Source organism: Vigna unguiculata, chromosome 2, assembly GCF_004118075.2.
Source record: "Vigna unguiculata cultivar IT97K-499-35 chromosome 2, ASM411807v1, whole genome shotgun sequence".
Lineage (NCBI taxonomy): Eukaryota > Viridiplantae > Streptophyta > Magnoliopsida > Fabales > Fabaceae > Vigna > Vigna unguiculata.
In genome coordinates, this window is record NC_040280.1 from 25,448,526 (window position 1) to 25,471,395 (window position 22,870).

The 22,870-nt window shown below is 34.6% G+C and overlaps 1 protein-coding gene across 1 annotated transcript; it reads right to left on the reverse strand.

The window, feature by feature from the left end:
• Positions 1 to 6,955: 6,955 nt before the first annotated feature.
• LOC114173071 (protein ENHANCED DISEASE RESISTANCE 2-like) lies at positions 6,956 to 22,053 on the reverse strand. Its single transcript, XM_028057287.1, has 22 exons — positions 21,327 to 22,053; positions 20,914 to 20,988; positions 19,570 to 19,623; positions 19,353 to 19,418; positions 19,013 to 19,116; positions 18,624 to 18,691; positions 18,422 to 18,538; positions 18,250 to 18,290; positions 18,070 to 18,170; positions 16,491 to 16,586; positions 16,088 to 16,152; positions 15,736 to 15,807; positions 14,802 to 14,957; positions 14,358 to 14,590; positions 14,233 to 14,272; positions 13,944 to 14,098; positions 13,756 to 13,857; positions 12,575 to 12,619; positions 12,345 to 12,485; positions 10,166 to 10,261; positions 9,954 to 10,055; positions 6,956 to 7,530 (listed from the first exon to the last, which is right to left on the reverse strand). Exons 1-22 carry the CDS (start codon positions 21,465 to 21,467, stop codon positions 7,423 to 7,425), a joined length of 2,178 nt encoding a protein of 725 aa, XP_027913088.1. The 5' UTR covers positions 21,468 to 22,053; the 3' UTR covers positions 6,956 to 7,422.
• Positions 22,054 to 22,870: the final 817 nt, after the last annotated feature.

Genomic DNA, 22,870 nt, shown 5'->3' on the forward strand with positions numbered 1-22,870 from the left:
TAAATACAGTTATAGTTACTTCTGGTTATGTATTTTTGCTAAGTTATGTATTTCTGGTTATGTATTTTTGCTAAGTTCAGGAGCAGTGTCATGGATGTCCAAGAAACAATCAATTGTTACCCTCTCAAGTACAGAGGCAGAGTTTGTGGTTGTTGCTGCCAGTGCCTGTCAAGCAATGTGGATGAAAAGAGTTTTGAGAAACTTAACGCATACTCAAGACAGTAGCACAATTATTATGTGTGACAATAGTTCAACAATTAAACTTTCCAAAAATCCAGTAATGCATGGTATGAGCAAACATATTAGAGTGCGTTTTCATTTTTTAAGAAATCTTGTGCAAGATGGAGAAATCGAGTTGGTGCACTGCGGAACTAAAGAACATGTTGCAGATTTAATGACCAAGGCTTTAAAACTCGAGACTTTCCAGACTCTCGGGAAAAAGATGGGAATGGTTGATTTTTTTGAAATAAACTCACTGCATACTGCAGTCAGTTTAAGGGAGGGAATGAAAAGATCTTTACTGTTGTTGTTGCATAAAGCCTAGTTTTTAGGAGTGTTTTCTGTTACTGCATAATAAAGCCTAGCTTTTAGGAGCATTTTATGTTTCACTGTTATCACGTAGCTATTTTCATGTATTCAGTTATTATTCCAATGTATTCGGTTACTGGCTATTTAATAGCCTCTTTGAATTCAATAAAAGCACTCATTTGGCAGTAGTTGCAATACACATTCTATTCATTACAAACTGGTATCAGAGAGCCCCCACTGGGCCTGATACATAAGCTGCAGCTTACCTGTGAGAAAAGAAACTTACGACAATGAACAACGACAAACTCTCTTCAAAAATTCCTTACTTTGATGGCCAACATTATGACCATTGGAGTGAATTGATGGAGAATCTTCTACGTGCCAAGGGTCTATGGAATTTAATTCAAAATGGTGTTGAGGAGCCTATCGAAGGTACTGTCTTGACTGCTGCACAATTAGAGCAGTTGGAGAAATCCAGAACTGAAGATCACAAAGTCAAACATTACCTTTTCAGAGCCATTGATAGATCAGTTTTCGAACAAATTCTGGATAGGAGCACATCCCAAATTGTTTGGGAATCCCTGAAAAAGAAATTTGGGGGAAATGATCGTGTGAAGAAATCAATGCTTAATGCATTAAGAAGGGAGTTTGAGGTGCTTGAAATGATAGAAACAGAAACCATCACGGAGTATTTTGCTAGAGTCATGACAGTGGCAAATAAAATGAGAAGCAATGGAGAGCTTATGCCCGATGCAAAGGTGGTTGAAAAAATCCTTTGAACTTTGACAGCACGATTCACATATGTCGTGGTTTCGATTCAAGAGTCCAAGGACACAGAGTCAATGTCTATTGACGAACTTCAAAGCTCTTTGGTGGTCCATGAGCAAAAGTTTAAAAAGGTCTGTCGAGATAATGAGCAAGTATTTACATTGGAGGGAAGAGGCAGAGGAAGAGGAAGAGGCACACATCGAGGTCGTGGACTAGGTCGTGGACAGGGAAGAGGAAGACAATATTTCTCAAAGGCCACTGTTGAATGCTTCAAGTGCCACAACTTGGGACATTTCCAATATGAATGTCCCCAATGGAACAAAGAAGAAGCCAATTATGCAGAGTTAGATGAAACGGAAGAGCTTCTTTTGATGGCTACGGTTGAAAAGGGATTCAAAAGGAATGGCGCATGGTTTCTGGATTCAGGATGTTCTAATCATATGTGTGGTAGACATTCTTCAATGGCATTAGGGTTAGAGCTTTCATTAAAGAGAATAAACATACGGTTGGTACTCATTTTTGTATGTGCAATTAATCCTTTAGAGGGATGATAGATGTTGCATATTCCATTTTATATAAGAATAGCAAGACCCTTTTCTTGCAACTGTCCCATGCTCAACAAATTTTTATGAAGCTCTAGGACGTAGTATACATCTCGAATAAGAAAGGCAGTGCCATTAAACATCAATCGCACACTTCCTCTGCCAACAACAGTCATTCGAGAGTTGTTTCCACATTTGACAAAGTGTTGATCTCTTGATACCATTTCTATAAACATGCCTGAACTGAGCACCTCAAGTATTACGTGTGTTGATTGTTTCACTGGTAAACAACATCGTAATCCAATCCCTAAGGCGAGTGAATGGCGTGCTAGCAAGGTGTTGGAACTCATACATGCAGATACTTACGGTCCAATAGAACCCATTTCAACTAGTGGAAAAATGTATTTCTTAAGCTTTGTTGATGATTATAGTTGTAAAGGTTGGGTGTATTTGCTATCTGAAAAATCTGAAGCTTTGGAGTGCTTTAAATCCTACAAGAAAATGGTGGAAAAAGAAGTTGAAGCATCCATCAAATGCTTATGAACAGATAAAGGAGGAGAATTTACCTCCCTTCAACTCAACTTGTTTTGTGAAGAACATGGAATAAAAAGGCAGCTTACCACGGCTTATACACCGCATCAAAACGGAGTCGCAGAACGCAAGAACAGAACTGTTATGAATATGGTACGTTGTTTGCTCTCTGCAAAAAGGGTTCCAAAAATTTTTTGGCCTAAAGCGATCAACTGGACATTTTATCTGTTGAATCGTTGTCCAACACATGTTGTGAGGAACATCACTCCACAAGAAGCTTGGAGTGGAATCAAACCTTCAGCAAAACATCTTCGAGTTTGGGGATGCCTAGCTCACGTGCACATACCAGAGGCAAAAAGAGGTAAGCTTGATGATAAAAGTTTTCCTTGTATTTTATTGGTTGTTAGTGATGAGTCAAAGGGTTATCGATTATTTAATCCTAAGACAAAGGGAATTGTTGTTAGTAAAGATGTTATATTTGAAGAAGAGAAAAGTTGGGATTAGGGTTCAACTTATTAAGAGCAAATAGAAACTAAGTTGGTGTGGGGTGATGATGAATTACATAGTGATGACTCTACGGAGGAAAACATCCGTGAAAATGGTGAAAATGGGTTTGCAGAAGATGTGGAAGATGATAGTGATGGTGCGAATAATGAGCATAATGAGGGCAATGGGGATAGAAATGAAGCAACAGTGAGTTCACAAGAACACATGATTCAAAGGAGAGAAAGAATGAGGCCAAGTTGGATGGGAGAATTTGTCACTGGAGAAGGATTAAGTGAAGAAGAAGAAGTTGATACAGCAGCATACATAGTACAAGATGTCATAAGTGATGATCCAATTCTATTTGAGGAAGCTGTCAAACACGAGAAGTGGAGAAAGGCTATGGATAGCGAAATAAATTCAATTGAAAAGAATCAAACATGGGAACTTATGGACCTACCAGCTGGAAATAGAACCATCAGATTCAAATGGATTTATAAGACAAAATTGAATGAGTTAGGTGAGGTTGATAAATATAAGGCAAGGTTGGTCGCTAAGGGGTATTCTCAACAATATGGAATTGATTTTTCTGAGGTTTTTGCCCCCGTTGCACACATGGATACAGTACGGTTGATTATGGCACTTGCAGCGTGCAAAGGATGGGACATATTTCAGCTAGATGTAAAATCTGCATTCTTACACGGAGAGTTAAGTGAAGATGTATATGTAGAACAACCAAAAGGGTATGTCAAAAAGGGGAAGGAGCATAAAGTTTACAAGTTACATAAAGCCTTGTATGGTCTAAGGCAAGCACCAAGGGCTTGGTTCAGCCGCATAGAAGCACATTTCACACAAGAAGGCTTTCAAAAATGTCCAAGTGAGCAAACCTTATTCATCAAACGAAGCGTTGGAGAAGGCATATTAATTGTCAGCATATACGTTGATGATTTGATTTATACTGGAAATGACATAGGTATGATGCTTAAATTCAAGAAGTCTATGATGCATGCCTTTGATATGACTGACTTAGGAAAGATGAGATTCTTCCTTGGCATTGAGGTCTTACAAAAACCAGAAGGAATTTTTGTGTGTCAACGGAAATATACCAAAGATGTGTTGAAGAAGTTTGCAATGTCAGAGAGCAAACTTGTACAAAGTCCAATTGTTCCAGGTAGTAAGATTAACAAAGATGTGGAGGGTACAACTGTGCATGACACTTACTTCAAGCAAATTGTGGGAAGTCTACTATATCTGACAGCTACACGGCCAGATATCATGTTCAGTGTAAGCTTAATTAGCAGATACATGTCAAAGCCAACAAAGATGCACTTACAAGCTGCTAAAAGAATCTTGAGGTATTTAAAAGGAACTACTAGTTATGGGATATTCTAAAAAAAGGGGGAGAGGAAAATATGCTTGCTTTCACAGATTCTGATTATGTAGGAGATGAGGATGATTCTAAAAGCACTTCTGGTTATGTATTTTTGCTAAGTTTAGGAGCAGTGTCATGGATGTCCAAGAAACAACCAATTGTTACCCTCTCAAGTACAGAGGCAGAGTTTGTGGTTTCTGCTGCCAGTGTCTGTCAAGCAATGTGGATGAAAAGAGTTTTGAGAAACTTAACGCATACTCAAGACAGTAACACAATTATTATGTGTGACAATAGTTCAACAATTAAACTTTCCAAAAATCCAGTAATGCATGGTATGAGCAAACATATTAGAGTGCGTTTTCATTTTTTAAGAGATCTTGTGAAAGATGGAGAAATCGAGTTGGTGCACTGCGAAACTAAAGAACAGGTTGCAGATTTATTGACCAAGGCTTTAAAACTTGAGACTTTCCAGACTCTCAGGAAAAAGATGGGAATGGTTGATTTTTCTGAAATAAACTAACTGCATACTGCAGTCAGTTTAAGGGAGGGAAAGAAAAGATCTTTACTGTTGTTGCTGCATAAAGCCTAGTTTTTAAGAGTGTTTTCTGTTACTGTATAATAAAGCCTAGCTTTTAGGAGCATTTTATGTTTCACTGTTATCACGTAGCTATTTTCATGTATTCAGTTATTATTCCAATGTATTCGGTTGTTGGCTATTTAATAGCCTCTTTGAATTCAATAAAAGCACTCATTGGGCAGTAGTTGCAATACACATTTTATTCCTTACAGTTAGGGCATCCTTTACCTTCAATATGAGCTAATGTTGTTTTTTATCAAAACCTTCAAATTTGTATCCTTGTTTAGGTACATTACACCCTCTTGTATATGGGTTAAAGCACTCCTTAGGACTCTATTTTAATATTATTTCATTTTTTGCTGATTAAAAAGAAATTTCAGTGATATAACTTTCTTCTCCAGGTTTTCATACCACTTCAAGATAGTTTTACATATCAGATAGAACAGTCACATTCCCACATTCGGTAGTGATGCCTTCCTAGCGTGAACGATTATTCAAGTATTATGAATTTCCAAGGTGAATCAGATTGACCCTGATTCTGCAAATCCTTCTGGTAGTGGGACACATTTTTTCACTATAACATCTATATCAATGACAATATACATTCAGAAGCCAAATCATGAACATTCGTTTCCTTAACGAAACAAAGAGATGACAATAAAAAAATTAAGTCATAGAAAAACAATATTAGGAACAATATTCTAACCATTTATGTTTTTTGTTTTCGGTTAATTCGTTGTCTATTTTGTATTTCAGAAAATCTTTAGAAAATAAAAAGCCGTATAGTTATTTTGCTTCAGTTTCTAATATTAAGAAGAAACTTTGTATATTTTTTTCTATAAACACTTTAATACTTAAAAAATTCGAATTATAGATCAATTTTAAAAAATTATATTTCATTCTTTTAAAACACAGTTTATCAAATACCATTTGATTCTTATTCAAATTACAATAATAAAATATTATACGAATGAAAATAAATACAGTTATAGTTAACATGCATAACTGTCTCCCGCTCGCCATTAAAATACTCAACTAGTTTACAACAATAAAAATCAACAAAAACAACTGGAAATATCATTCCAATTTTCCAATTTCCAATTTCAAGAGCTATGCATATTCATACATGTGTTATTTTCATTTTAAGCATTACTTTTCATATACTAAACATGTCATTCCTCAAATAGCAGAAACCACCCGAAATCAAGAAACCAACAAGATACTAGAAAGATGAGAAATTATGTTTTTTAATAAAATATTTCTAAAGAGTAATAGAAATATTGAAAATTATGGGGTTGCAAGAAGAAAGAGTCAGGGTTTCATTCTTGGCTTGAATAATAAGGGGTGACCAATATCATGATGCCAGGTGGGTGGTGTCCCATCTTATGGTGGGTTACATGGTCAGGAGAAAAAACATATTGTAATGGGAATAAAGAAGTTGATGGAATAAAGAAATGAAGAGAAATGCTGACATTCTAGGCGCCAAGTTTCAACATGGGTTTCTAGAAGTATTGATGCGTCGATTGTTGTGTCAATATGATCATTTTGGTACCTAGTCTTTGCCATAACGAATTGGAAAAACTGACACTATGAAATTCAAATATAAAAAAAAGTGACAGAAGCTCTGTTAACAGAACTGAGCAGATAATAGATACACATTAATGTGAAATTAATAGATAAAAAAAGAAAAATAAAAATAAATAGAATTGAACAAATATAGATTAAGAAAAATTAATTTGACAAACCTAATAAAAATAAAACTCTTCCAGATATATCATGATTAAAATAGGCTTTCGAGGAAGTAAATGTTAACACCCTCTAAAAAGAAAAGAAAAAGAAACTCCTATAAAAAAAATTGTTGATTTTTTAAAAGGATAAATAAATCCTTCCCACAATTGAAAAAAAAAAAACATTTTTACATTCAGAAAAATGATAACATAATATATAACATTTTTGGTATAAAAGTAATTTATTTACTCTCTTTATTCACCCTTTCAATCATAGAGGATGAAATTCTGGTGCTTGCCTTTCTACTTGTATCCATCCAAATAAAACATCTTTTTCTATTTCTATACTACTCTTAATCAAGATAAAACAACATAATCTTAGGTAAGAGAACCCTCAGAATTACACACTTCATTCTTCGCTCGTTACTACACATACAAACTTTTTAGGTATAGAATCTGGGAATGTGAAAGAAACTGCATTTCTACAAGATGTAGATACAATCTTTGGTGGAGAGGAAGTTGTCATGGAGGAGAAACTATGTACATTATTACACAAACAAATTCCATGACGAGATGAATGACTGAACTTTCCCTTTTTTTCCTCCTAACTTACTGGGAGTTACAAAAAATGTTTGAAACTATATAACAATATTTCATAATCAGATGAAATATATCCGAATATGAATACTTTGACAAAATACAGATCCTAACAGCTTAAAAACTTTAATTGAACTAATAAAAGCAATAGGGGAAAAAGAAAAGAGGAATTTCCTTTTAATGTTTCACAGAAGAACCCAATTATAAAACAATGAGCCTACATCCCAGAGAAAAAAAATGGTACACTTGCATGTTGCTAACAAATGATTTGCTATAGAACAGAAACGACTGAGTTAGTCATGATGGATCCGGTTCCAGTTTTGGGACGATGGCAGATTTGAGCTCTAAGTGAGAAATTCGAACAGCTCCAATAAGCCTCTCGGGCAACTCATCAGGAGTATTTGCCTGTCAATAACAATTGTCATGATTTAATGATACATACTAAAAGATATCAAGAACATACAATCCATTGTCAAGCATTTGTTCAGAACCATGTACAGTTGTTACCTCTCAAGCACACATGCACAAGCATAATAATAGTAATGCTGCGATAAATAAAATAATTTCTCATTTAAAATTAAAATTCATCAATAAAACTGACCACGGCAAGAATATGATCCAATATTCCAACGCATCTGGTTCAAAATACAAATCACAGAAAATGCTCTAAAATTTTTTAACCCATTCAAGATTGTCACACCAAACTGGTATTTAAGTAAAATGTAAAAACAGAGTATGTTTTTCGATACAGATACTTAAAGTAACAAATTCGGACCTAAACTAAGCAGTTAAAATTAATAATGACGAATAAACATAGTTATTATATCTTTATCATAATTCTGCTTCGAAGCATAATATATGCAAATTGGTGGAGCGATGGACAATTGGACACAATACAACACCGACCTCTCCCACATTCACACTTTTACTACTAAGTTTGCTATCCATCTTGCCATTTGTGGTTAAAGATTTACAAATACTTGGTCTGCATAACATTATTACTTGTGTGAAAATTTCTTTTAACCTAAAATCAAATGCACTCAATTTCAGAATATACATACCATATTAAACAAAACACAACAGTGGAAGCATAAAATCAACACCTGGTTGGTTAGGGGCAGATTCAGGGTTGACCACGAGATATCATGGTCATCCTCAAATTTTTTTAACTTGTTTTAATTTTATACTTAAATGTTGAAATAGGTGATAATATTTTGTTGCACAAATTTTATAAAAGCAGGTTTTGGGTGTACCTAGCTTTATGTTAAGGAACATAGGTTGTAGCCTTTCTCCGAGATATACTTGTACTCATCTATATATACACATGTACATCAGGTGAGTCGATACTTTTGGCCAGCCATCTCTAAATTCAAGGTGGTAGGTAGGTCTATCCTACTCTGTTGGTAATTTTCTAGTGAAATACAGCCACTTACAACAGTCTGGCAGCTGTCTACCGAGCAACTTACAACACAATTAGCTGTCCTTGACATGCAACTGCCAACCCTCCCAAACAAGCACTAGATTTGGTCTTGACAAAGAATCTTTGGGTGCTCCAACCTAGTGTGTGAGGGGCTAATCACCGACGTTCTTTGACCCCTTTCCCCCAACCTTGGTTCTCTGTTCCAACTTACTTAGAGTTAAGTACGTTTGGTCACACGCTTTTCTTTAATATGGATGTTCGTTTTGTCTCCATTACAGTGTACCCTATCTTTGAGATGACCTCTGTGGATTTTGTTTTCTCATTTTCTGGTACTCCTATTATTGCAACTACAAAACTCAATTGGACAAATAACTTATCTTGGTCTGGTTCAATAGATTTGTGGTTTCTAAGTCAAGGATACCATAACCACTTAGGAAAGGAAGCTAATGCTATTTCCACTGAAGATAATTCTTAATGGCAAAAGCTCGACTACCAACTGCTGTTTTATGGAAAATCAGCTGAGACCAATGTCTAAGAGACACTCAAATCCTTCAGACATGCACTTATTTTTGGAATAAGGCCCAAGATATCTTTGACGCAACCCAAAACGTAGCCTCCCTCAAATAGGCAAAAGTTGTTTTTTTGGTGTACCTAATTGTAAGATAAATAACATAGGTTGTAGCCTTCCTCTTTGAGATATACTTGTACTCACCTTTATATATATACACACACACACACACACACACACACACACACACACACACACATTACATACATATACATCACCTGAGATGATACTCCGGTTTTGCTCCAACTCTAAATTCAAGTCATAAAAATATTTTTTGCCCCCCACTAGAGAAATATTTTGCTGCATAGCTCTGCCTCCGCAGGAGCTTTGGTGATAACAGAATGTTACAAGGTGCAGACATGCTTTTGCCATTATATATAAATATCTAACAATAATGTAAACTTGAAGGAAAATACAGATAAAACTTAACCCAAAGTGAATCTTCAACATACACAGACAAAGCAGAGTAACACATTGTCACATTGCTAAAAATTGTTTTTGGTTCAGAACTAGCTCAGCTTAATAGATTATTTATAATTCCTAGCAGTTGCAGGGTATGACACGTAATGAAATTTAAAACAACTCGTTAAAATAGTAACGCAGATTTTTTGTCATCCACAATCTGAAAATTAAATACCCATAACCTACCTAGGTGAAATGAACAAAAATCGAGTATTATTAATAAATGTTAAATCAATTATCAAAGCTATAAAGCTTCTGCAATATCGTAATGAAAGGTTCCACACTAGATGCAACAAGAAAATTAGTCTAGCCCAATTGCTGCGACTTAAATCCCATGACTTGTTTAGATGTTAATTTCTAGTAAAATATCTAACGCACCTGTACAAGAAAAGCCATATCTACAACCAATGTTGTAATCACACCAATAACCAGCCCCAAAACTCCATTAGCAACAGTAGAGGAACCAATATCAACATCAATCTACAATTAAAGAGTGATTGGTTAAAAAATCATAGCAGACAATTAATTAGTGGGAAACTTTCCTCAACAAGACAAACACAAATTTAAAAAGAGCTTGAATCAAATCTTACTTCTAGATACTTTGGACCACGAATGTAGTTGCAATCAACTGCCTTTCCCAGCAAACAAGGAGTACTCCCAACACTCTGGCGTACAATCCATGAACCCTGCATTTTAAGATGGAATATCAATAAGTGTAAAGAGAAAGTATGCTTGTTTCTCCAGCCTCTATGGATAGATGGTAGTTATAAATTACAAACAAAAGTGGCAAAGAAATAAAAGAGGGTAAAAATATAAATGGAAAAAATCAAAGAAAGTCATAAAACCAACAAAATACGGTAACAATAAGAGATTTGGTTCTGTGGATTAAGCCAGACCAAAAATGTATATACACATCAACTTGGTAACAGTCAGCAACGAAGCTGCATATATCAACCTAACGCACATTGTTTTAAGGACTGTACAATTATTCTTGGGAAAAGTGAACTTGGGAATATGATATTCCCATATTTGGTACAAGTTTAAACAATTATATTGGGCAATTATTGATTCCGGAGAACTGACATGTTCTTGTTCTGTTTGAATTTTGACCCACACAACGAGAGGCGAGTATATTCTTTCTTGTGGTATCTGAAAAGAAGTTATCTTATAACCAACTACTTACTTCAAACCCCACTACTTATCTTATTGCTTACTTATGTAATGCATTGTGAATATGCAGCAACAAAATTCGTGAATCTTGTTCCAGTATGTCACTACGACATCAGTTCTGTTACTCTTATTTTTCCATTTTATTAAGCAAATGAAGGGTAACACAATAACTACAGGAAAAGGGAGATCATGAAAAAAAAATAAGCAAAACAATTTAAAAGGATATGTTGGATGATGATTTATACACATGTGTAACAAACAACAGTATCAAATCACTTAATCCATGTAGCTAAACCCAATCTAGTTGGAAAAAGGATTGGTTGTTGTGAGATGCATTCAAAGTCACTAAGAAGATTCTTATAGTAAATGGTATTTCTAAAAGTTTTAATCTTCAACCAATCCAAATAGCATCATGTAATCTATGTATCCAACCTCGCCTAGTGGGATTAGGCTTTCATTACTGTATACATTGTTTAAACCAAATTACATATGGATATGGTACATTTTTAAAGTGTCTCTTGAATAACACATACAGCTACCACACTTGCGATAAACAAAGGATGATCATACCCATATTAAGACATAACAACAAAATAATGATACAGCCACAAATTATAAAATTAACAAGTAAAGGGCAGCTCTAATGTACCGATAAGTTGATCAAAGGTTGCCTTGGTGGTAAAGTTGGAAGGGAGGGTGAAAAAGGTTGTGAGTTCAACTCTTCCCACTAACATAATACTACTAACAACTAAAATTTGTCTCTCTCTATATATATATATATATAAAAAGGCATTGTATCTGTGTGGAGGAATCTGACACAGATATCTTTAGATACACACATATCAATCGAGTGCAACAATTGAATGTAAAAAAGTGAGGAAAGAGTGCTTGGAAGTTAGCACTGTTACAACTATTTCTACATGATGAATTTGCATTATCCTTTGAGTAAAATGTTGATCCAATAGAAGACTTTATTACCCATGCCGAATCCCAGTATCCCACACCATCCCCTTTTACTAAAAGTTAACAATCACTCTATAAAATCGGGTTCTGTTTTGTTCTATTTATTAAAGCTTTTGTTTTTTCGCATCTAACAACGATATACATTTTAAATGGTTTCTGAAGCAAATTTTCAAATAATAATAGCAGTAAATAAAAATAGTTTTAAATAAGGTATAAACTGAGTTTAAAATATCAATAACAGCAAATAAAGTACAGTTAACAGTTTAAAAAATTTTAAAAACTACAAAATTAAACATTTAATTTAACCATGTTTAAAACTACAATTTGTCATTCCAGTTTATATATACAATTGAGTTTAATATATTTAACATATCCAATTTGGATAATATTTAGTAATGATTTTTCAATTGTGGTATGATTTAAAACAAATTACAATAGCATCATATATTTTTCAATATAAAATGAATGATTGTAGCAGGTACGTGTCGCATCCTATATTTTTCTATATTTTTCAATATAAGACGAACCACCACAGTATCGGATATGACAAGTATCTGATACTTGTGTCGTATCTATACATCATACAAAGCAGTGATAGTTTCCTAAATTAAAATGACGAAAATTTTCAGTAAATACCTTAGGGACTGATGGTATAAGCTTAAACCTGCTGTTTCGAAACTCATCATCACCATCAACAAAGCGATGCAACAGGGATCCAGAAACTAACTCCTTTGTCACAAAATAAAAAACCATACTATAGTGTGTTGATGCAGGCACCTACAACCAAAGTGCAATGATTCATTTACTCCTGACTCTAAACTTTTGAAGTTTAAAGTTGACCCAATCACATGAACAGAAGAACTCACTTGAAGATTAATGACAAAGGAGAAAAATCCTTTTTCTGAAGCTACCTACATAGAAACAAAAGATTACGATCATAGTCAGGAAAAACCTAAAAAAGGCATGCAACAACCTCCCAACTTAAATAAATAAATAGTAAAAAGGAAAATCAAATTCAGTAAAGATATTATCTTGCTAATACTCCCATTTAAGTAAAGATATTACGCTCCCTTACTTTGTGGTTCAGTTACAGGTGTGTGAGTTTGCAGGTTTGGGGGTTGTCTTGTTCTGCAGTAAGGTGTTTAAAAGATAGTGTAGCTGTGGGGTCTTTTAAACCCAGAGAGCATTCCACAAAATACAGAAATAGCAGCATGCTGTATATATTCCCATTTTGGTTCAGACATTCAATTTCAATGAATAATTTCAGTACAGAAAAACAGAGACGGAAATTATATTGATGATGATAATTTAAAAGATGGGGGGGGATGCTCCATCTTCATTTAACATTATATACCTAAGTTTACATGAAATTTCATTATATTTTCAAGCATCATCATGTTCCGTTTCAATTAACCGGGGATACTATTTTTTTCCCAAATAGGATGGATATGTGGTATATAATAAGCACAAACCTTGAGAAAAGGTAACTTAATTTTCCCATAACTATAAACTCCATCAAATATCTAAGTAAGAAAAATCAATCATGTCACATGTTTACTTCACACGCCCGGGTAAAGTAACAAACCTACTGACAGTGTGATTACTGAGGTGTAGCAGACATATATGAAGGAAAATAATCAAATTACTATGCTTCAATTATAATTTGGCTATGGTGCTTCAAACAAAGGGCGCCTGGTATAACTTTCAGTTGCTACAGGATACTTATAATAACCTCCACCTAGAAGACAAAATGGATCTTTTGGGATTGTTAGTATCTCCTCCTATGCGAAGCATAGATAAAACAGAGGGAAAGATAGGGGATAGTGGATTCAGTAACTAAATGACTTTTGGACAGGAAGGTTTGAAGATCCTGAAAGTTCTACAACCTTCACAGTGGACTATTTTTGTTTCCTCTTCAGTTGAGTCTATCTTGTGATAGACCTATTATCTCTGTAATAGAGTTTAGCCCTATTTTCTGTAACAAAATTCCCAGCTTCAACCACCTACCATTAATCTTCATCAAGAAACAAAAAGTTAAATTACTCACTTGGGCTGCACAACCATGACGCCTAGCCACATGGTCCATCCTTTTTGAGTCCTTAAACCAATCTACAGCAACAAGATCCAGCATATGTTTGCCAGCAGGAACCTTCAAAGTTTACCACAAAGGAATATGAACACACAGACAATGATAAACTTTGTTCAGAAAGTGGAAAATAAAAATAGAATGAATACCTTCGACTTGTCATAGCAAAAATGCTTGCTTCTGACTCTAAAGTTATTTCCATCAGAAATTTTCCAGCAGTCCCGAGCATTATCTCGGTCATCCCGACGCAAATTTCCCGAAAAGGAAGACAAGTCAATTTCATTTGCAGGTTCTTCTTCCAAAGCTTCAGTTTAGGAAAACATCATGAAAAGATTTAATTGAGCTTCTAACAAACATGCATCATCGTGGTGAATTTCTTCATGCACAAGTTTGTAATTGTAATACCATTAAATTGAATAGGGTATTGCAAGCAATTACCTGTTCTTTTCACATCATTCTCAAGACCAATTTGGTACGCCTGAAAAGTTTTATAGTAATATTAATGCTAAAATTTATGAAGCAAACCTCCAAAGTATACACATAAGGAAAAATGTAGATACAACCTCTTGTTCAGATTCTGCTATTTGAAAATCTTCTTCATCATCAGAATATTCATCTATCAAGGCAGAGTTTCTGCTTGCAGAATTCATTTGATCAAGAGAAGAAGGATTGACAGAAAAATCATTTGGCTTCTGATTCTTCTTTGAAGAAACAGATGTTGAGGACATGTTAACCATGACAGGAATTCTTGGATGAGCATTTCTTTCATCTGATTGGGCAAACCATTCACGTAAACCTGCAGAAAGAGAAAAAAATACAAGAATGTTGATACTCATTGCAAACAGGTTATCCTATGAAAAAGAGATTAAAATGGGGCAACCTCCACTCTAAACTTTCAATTATCAAATCGATAGAGAAAGGTAAATAAAAGAAACCATGATGATAGAAGGGAGAGCATTATCATTCAGTATAAAAATTGTAAACCGCATAAATGGAAATCAACTCACCAGCTACACTATTTAACATTTGACGGACACAATACTGCTGAAAAGATGACAGGTAACCCACACCCCATCCCTTCAGATCAATCTGCATAAGATGCTGGACTTGTGTCCTGGGCCTTCCATTTCGAGGTTTTAAGGGGGAAATATTAAATCCTCCACCTGTAGAAAGCAGATTTTAGACCTAAGAAATTTCAAAAAAGAAACATAAAGAAAACTTACATGAGATGCATCAATGACAAACAAAAAATAATACTTTAATGAAAACTAGTTAATAATAACGATAATGATAAATAAATGACATAAAATCAGGTTATTATCATAAAGATCAATCTTCACTTTAAGCTGACAGAAAACCTCAACTGATTAAAAGAGGGAAACCTCAAAATATGCTAAACAGCTCTAGAATTTCCATGATATTCTCTGACTGGTTAATGCTACCTTATTAAATATTGTTATTCTATCCATTCTGTTGGAGGTATTGTAACAGTTTGTGAGAACAATATATTCATTGTATTGAAATTAATAAATTTTCAAACACAGTTCAGCCGTCCTTCTAGGATTTAAAATTCGGTGTGTTCACATGCATGCATGCAACATCCTACTTCTTTTCATGAAAAATAAATATTAATACTAAGAGGAAAAGAGCTAAAACAATGGTCCTCCTTAGCAGAAAATCGTAAATAATACAGATTCAATAGAAAGAAAGAAAAAAAAAAGGCATCAAAGCTTCCTGATTTTAGCAAAAATCCAGATTTTCACAAATCAGAAGAGGCAAGAACCTTATAATAAACTATTAGCAAAACACCAGAGAGGTAATATGAATAACCTAATCCATAATAAATTGAGGACATCAAGACCCTTTGAAATATAGATGAATCCAACTCTTTTGAACTTTGAAGGACAGAGTTAGGTCTATAAGCAAGCAATTGAATCTTACTCTCAATATGTGCTCGAACACACCCTGGCTGTGGACTGCAGTTTTCATGCTCCCTAGAGCGAAATAGAACAACTGCAAGAAGAAGAAACATCAACGCAAACTTCCACAAGTAATAAACACAAAATTCTGTAAAGAGTTCTTTAGAAGCATCAATTGGGAAATAGTCAATAGTGGCCATCAAATCTGTTTGACAACGCAAAGAGAAGTATTACATGTTTGAGTTCCAATATAATTAACTATTATTTTTATTTCAAACTCTCTTCTTTTGTTTCCTTAATAAGTGTCATCGTTAGCAAGTCCTTCCAAGTATGAACAGTACCAAAAACTTAGAACAAAAGAAGTAGACTCCTACCATAACTTCCATCATCATTTCGGCGCCAATATCGTACATAACAAAGATCACGGGGCCACACAAACCTGCAATGATAAATACATAGCAGTGACAGTCAAGAGAGTTAGCCAACTCAATTTGTAGATGAATAACCCTTTCTTAACTATTTATCGAGTCTCAAATCATGCTTTTATATATACAAAAAATAAAAAATCAAATTTAAGCAGTGGGAGCCCTAAATATTGGTTCACATGTCAAGAAATAAAACAATTTATCCAGAAAACTTACAACACAATACAAGAAAAATCGGTTATTCAAAAAAACACATTTTCATTCATCACTGATTTATGTGAAAATAGTTGAACAAGTTTAACAAATATAATTTACAAACAATTACAAATGTCAGAAGATAGATTATTTATACATTGGGAACCAATCTAGCTGAAGTCGATGATAAAGAACTGCCGTATGCCCATCCACCTCCTCAACTAAACTACCATGTAGGAAACTGCAATCCCATCTGCAGACATGCAAATAATAAGAAGCAAACAACATTTATTTGCAGAACTGTGGAACATCAAATATCTAAAAATAATTGTGTTTGCAGTGAATATTTTAATTTAATTCAAGTGATAACTATAACATCATCTGAAAAGAAAATTAATTTATCATCTAAGAAAAAGATATTAGAGGTTTCAAACTAACTACCTGTCTTACCTTGCAATCAAAACTAAACAAATTTGAACCACAGTCCTCGATTTTCATCAAATAAATTTTTTTTAATAAGACTCATCAGTTCATCATCTATAATAACAAGTTAACAACCAAGTGTTAAACCACTTTGTTGGGTCAGCCATATGGATCATATGGCATATATTGACCTTTAAGAAAACCAAACTCCCAATTAATTCATTCAAAATTTTCAATGGTTTTTTTGCCTATTCTTTTCTTTGGTTTCCTCTACCATTTTTGTGTAATGCTCAACCATTTGGTCCACCTTTCACACCATGACCTCTGTTGGTCCTCAGCTCTTTCCCTCACATAACCAAAAGCCATCTTAGGCAATTTTCTATAATCTTCTAAATAGGTGTTACTCCAATATATTCCCAAAAACTTCCACTCATAATATATTGTTTGTCCATTAAACTTATTCAGCTGAACATTCTAAGTTCCCACCAGTCAAAAATTTAACAGAAAAAAATTATATTAGTCATAGGAAGAGCACAAAAGAATGTAAATAGTTTTCAACTCCAATAGTGCCACATTATGACATAGCAATGGCTCATTCACCTCCTTACCCAGTCTACCCTAGTATTTTTATTAACACTGGCAACTGTAACCCATTTAGCATCTAAGTTACTAAATTAGATAATTTTGCTTTCAGAGTTCTTTACTGTTTTTTATAGGAAACTAGGGTCTAGAGGCATAACTAGCCGTAACAGGAAAGGCACTCCTAAGGTGACAAGAATAGCTCACCCCTGCTACAGTCTTGCCTTAGAACCTTGGGCACAAGTTCTGGTTCCTTTAACTACAGTAAGGCCCAGTTTAGATTAATTTCTAGTTTATGGGAATTTTTTAATTGTAAAACCTGCTATAAAGACTTTTCTAAGACAAGAATTTTAATTATTGTTAAGTTTATAGGGGCTGATTAAATGAGAAAGCATCGGAAAATTTTAGAAGTTTAAGTTAATTTTAAATTAAAGAAAATTTTGATTTATTTACTCTTTGATTCATTTTATTTTCTTCCCATATACATACATACATATATATATATATATATATATCATAAATGGATTTCGAGATGTTTATTCAAACTGAATCCATCTAAAGTAGTATTAGATGACATCACAACTTCTTAAAGTGTCAAACCTAATTGCTCTCTCGTACGTATCATGACAATATTTCTCCAGAAACAACAATGAATAACAATCTGCCATACATCATGCATGACAGCAACAATTACACAGAAACACACAACGGTGGTAATTCTACAGAAAACCTACTCAAACCGTGTCCCATCCATGCTCATCACAAGTTCAAAAATTTCTTCACAAGTCGCCTCCACAACACCTACTGCCTTCATAGCTCTACTGCAGCTCCTTGGCTACATAAAGAAGCATATGAAAATAACATACATGAATGTAGTATACCATTTAATTAAAGAAAGACAGTAAATAACATACAAGGTAATCAACTTCAACAAGTTCTTCAAAAATACGAAGTCCTGCAAATTTCAGAAAGAAAATCTTGTCAGTTCATGCAACTACTGCTTATCCAATAATTTAACACTAGAATATTTAAACTTTTATGTAATCGAGATAGAAAATTGCACTCATGTAATTAAATGTAGCAAACCATCTTGACATTGTAAAAGACGCCAATGCTTTCTTGAGAATGCTTGGTTGTTGATATTCTGATTTGACAAATCCGAATCTATTTCCCGTGTCCAGTCAAAAACTGATTCAGGAGGGCCTGCATCTCACGAAAGGAAAAGTTTAAATATAGACTGGGGCAGACTAATTACAAACCCACAAAGCTGTAAGGATATAAAGTAGACCATTTCCAATTGTTGTCCTTCTTAACAAATTAGGATGAGGATCATCTTCATCCTCCTGAGCACTGAACCTGGTGATCCAAAAAATATATTGGATGTTATGAATGTATAGAAGGATATGCACAAAAACATTGGTACCCGGTAATTATCTACACAGGAGCTATTTGCTCAGCAGTGAAATAAAAGTGGCCGAAAATACTAAATCATATTCCAGTATGTTTAAATCAATTATTTCAGTAGACTCTCCAGAAAAATTGACATTGGAAACAATTTGAAGGAAGACAGACATAATTTAACAACATATGAAACAACAGCACAAGCAGGTAAACTGAACGCATTGCCATATTCAATAAACAGTATGAGGATTAAAAGCAAAGGACAAAACTACTTACTGGCTTTCACGATCTGAGGAAGAAGCTGTCTTTCCATTGTCCATACCAGATTTGTACTCAAAAGAAATATATTTGTTGCCATTTGACGGTTGAGCTCCCTGGTGCTGCATGCATCAAAGTTCAATAGCATCAACTTACACAACCAGAAAGCATGTCCTTCTAAAATGGACTCACCAAATTAAATTGCAATGCATCCTTTTATCTTTGTACCAAGTAAATGTTTTTCATATTTCAAGTCAATGTACATCAGGGAGATAAACTTTAACAAAAAATTTAGGAACATGGATATCAATCCACAATCAATGACCATAATAGGGTTGTGCAACCTTTTGAAACAGACCTGATCAATAACATACTCTATTTTTTCCTTCCAAATCAGGGCCTCTTGGATGTTAAATGCTGCCATCTGCAGTACAAACCAGAGTAATAAAGTATTTACTCAGAAAAAGCAAAATTATAATAATAATAATAATAATAGAACGAAAAGGCATATTGGCAATTATGGATAAAAGGGAACAAATATATGCTGGATATATGAATGAGGAAAATCCACTAACCATAATTCGATGGTTCTTTTCTTTCTTGTTGTAAACAGACAAAACATAAACCATCTGCACAAAAAGAAGAAAATAGTTGGACGCAAATAGGGAGAACAAAATCATTGTCAACATGGAAATTTTAATATAGTTTAAATAATTGATGGTTTTTTTCTTTCTTGCTGTAAAAAGACAAAACATAAACCATCTGCACAAAAAGAAGTAAATAGTTGAGGGCAAATAGAGAGAACAAAATCATTGTCAATATTCTAACTACAAATATAACTAGCAAAAGCCAGCATATGCTACTTTCAAAATAATATCAACAGTCAATTTGTTTTATTGAACTTTTCATTAAAAGGAGAAAAAACATGCCGTCAAAATTCTTGACATGTCCTTACCTCTTCAGAAATTATTCATTAAAAAGAGGAATTTCTGACTACTTTACACTATGGCTAAATATAACTTGGTTACTGGTTACTGGTCCCTGTATCAGGTGAACACAAATACCTCTCATTCAAGTGCACAACTCGGCTGGAAAGGTTTGATTCTGAACAATGTGTTAAGCTACGGACAGGATTAAACAAAAAATCGGTTTAAATGTAAACTCAAGCAAATCCATGAGTTAACTTACAAGTTTGACGACAATGGAGAGGATTATATCACAGCTCTCCCATGATGATCAGAATATACACCTGATCAGGAGATTTCTCCGGTAGACAAGGAGAGAGATTTGCAATGTTTTTGTACATTTTCCTTTTAGAATTCTTTCTTCTTCTGTGGAGACGTTGAAGAATGGTACCTTGTCCTCTTAATTTAGAATTATTTTCTTGTAACAAATTTCTTCCTTAAGCTAAAAAGAAAAAAAAAATACTAATCTGTCTTGGACAATACAGGACCCCAATCCAGGCTCCATGAGTATATTTAACAGTACATAAAAAGGGGTGTTAATTTTTATGTGCATAAAACTACGAATTCCTAGCTTTACTCGTCAAATAGCATTACTCATAAAAAGACTCTGAGGCTCGTTTGTTTTTCCTTTGTTTTATTAAAAGTCATTGGTATAGTTGAAAGATCCGTCCTTACATCACATACCATAAATCATTCCAGAACATCTCCTCGCTTCAACCATTCAGTTGCCCTCCATTAGCATATTCAATTTCAATAATCGAATTAAAAATTGACACATCCAAACCAAGTATACAAGTACAGATCGCTTCAAGGATTATTTCAAGACCAGAAGGCTCACGCAGCAAGCAGAGATACCAACAAATAAATAATTCTGTATGTGCTAGTGCAAGCAGAGATACCAACAAATAAATAATTTTGTATGTGCTAGTGTCCACGTTTAATTGCAGAACTCACATGTCCATGATGAGTCTTTAAGCCTCTATCCTCCACTCTGCAGTTGCCGTCAATTAGCAGTGTTTTAATTGGGACCTAACAAAAGAATAAAAACAAGTTCATCTCGTCAAGTTTTCCAGCAGCATCCACTCTCCAACACACGGCCCTCCTCCCACAAAGTAAAAGATAAAAAACCAAAACCAAAAAACAAAAAGAAATTTAGGAAGCATAAAGAAATTGTAAAAGTGAAAAAGCAATATCGCAAATTCCCTATCCTTCTCCATAGAGTATCCCAAAAGGTAACTCCGGGAGTGGAAACTTCAGCAACCAAAACAAATTCAAACAAAAAATAATAATAATAGCGGAATTCCCCGAAAAACCCAATCGAAGAAGAGAAATTCCACCCACACGAAAACAAAAACAAATAGAACCACCTGATTATCCTGCGGTTTCCTCTTGTAATACGCGAGCAGCCGCGACTCCAACACGAAGTACCTCATGTGGATGAACGATCGCCCGATCTTCCGCCGGCCATACCTCACCATCCACCCTTCGTACACAATCTTCGACGACATCGTTCCGCCCAACGAGAACTTCAAATTCCAAATTCAGAAAACCAAAAAAGCGACAAAAATTCGGACGCGGTTCCAGCCGGAAGCAGGAGACAGGGAATCTCTGCTTCGGCAAGATCAATTGCGAGCTCCTATGGAGCCCGACGACTCATCACTGGCGCCCGAGACAGAGGATCACAGAACCAGCGACTTCACTCAACTTTCGCAGAAAGAGCCACAAACTCACGATTCGGTACTCAAATTCCGCATTGGCACAAATCACAATCACGGTTACTCTCCACCAATTGCCATAACCTTCCGCCTCCTCCTTCGACTTAGATTTCGTTCTGCCGCGATCAGCGTCGATGAGATCGGTGAAACGACGACGTACAGAGAGGAACGGTGTCTGTCGAGAGAGAAAGAAGAAGAAAGAGAGAGAATGTGAAGAAGAGATTCTGTTGTATTCTAATTTGCGCAAGTGTGAGATCCCACGTAAGTTAGAAAAGGCTGTGACCGCGAGCAGCACTTGCCACGTGGCTTGTTTGAATTGGACCGTGTGGGTTAAATGCGTGATGGCGCCGTGACACTTTCTCCATTTTTGAACGAAGGTGGCGTCCTCATTCTCGTTTTTTCCTTCTAATAGTCTCCACCAGACCAGTTTAATGTTAATTAGAGAGTTAACTAGTAATCACTGTTTGAGGAGGATGTGATGAAAAGAGAGGTGGGTCCCACGTGATTTTTTGCATTTGTGATATTACAGATTTGACCCGGGTGAAAAGCAATTGCGGTTTTTGTTTGTATTGGGGTTATGGTCATTGTGGTGGTGCGGTTGGACACTAATTTAGGCAGGTACAGTGATGAGATGCAGTGCAGTGTAGTGGGATTAGGAATTGGAATTAATTTGTGCGCCTCACTGTGTGGAGTGTCGACAGCTAAGCCAGACATTATTGAAATCTCAAACCAGGAAAAATAATTGTAATTAATTATTAATTATCTATGTATGCACACACACTTGTAAAACTTAAACAACTTAATTAGAAAAATGTATATATATATATATATATATAATCTGGGTTCTCTAAAAAAACTAGAATGTAAAATCTAATTATTTTTTTAACTCCTGTATTTAATGATATGTTTGTAGTATTTGTACCTAATTGGTATTTTAGTAAAATAGGTTGTATTGTAAGTAACGAAAATATAAGGCTTATCGCATTTTGTATTAAATTTTAATTTTAAAACTCATTTGAATTTAATTTGATATACTTTGTAGTAATATTTTTTATTTTATATATTGTAATGTGTTAATTTTGAAATAAAGAGTATAAAGGAGAAAAGTAGTGTGTAATAATAGTTACAAGTTCATATAATAGATTTGAAAGTCGTAGTCACTCTGTGTTTTCTAATAAAAACGTTTAGTGACGTGC

Coding starts and splice junctions, on each gene's coding strand:
- LOC114173071 (XM_028057287.1), bottom strand. CDS start 21,467: ATGTCGTCGAAGATTGTGTACGAAGGGTGGATGGTGAGGTATGGCCGG. Junction 19,624..20,913: donor TAAAGACTCATCATGGACAT/GTGAGTTCTGCA, acceptor CTTTTTGTGCAG/ATGGTTTATGTTTTGTCTGT. Junction 16,153..16,490: donor CAGCTAGATTGGTTCCCAAT/GTATAAATAATC, acceptor TTATCATTGCAG/GTTTGTGTGGCCCCGTGATC.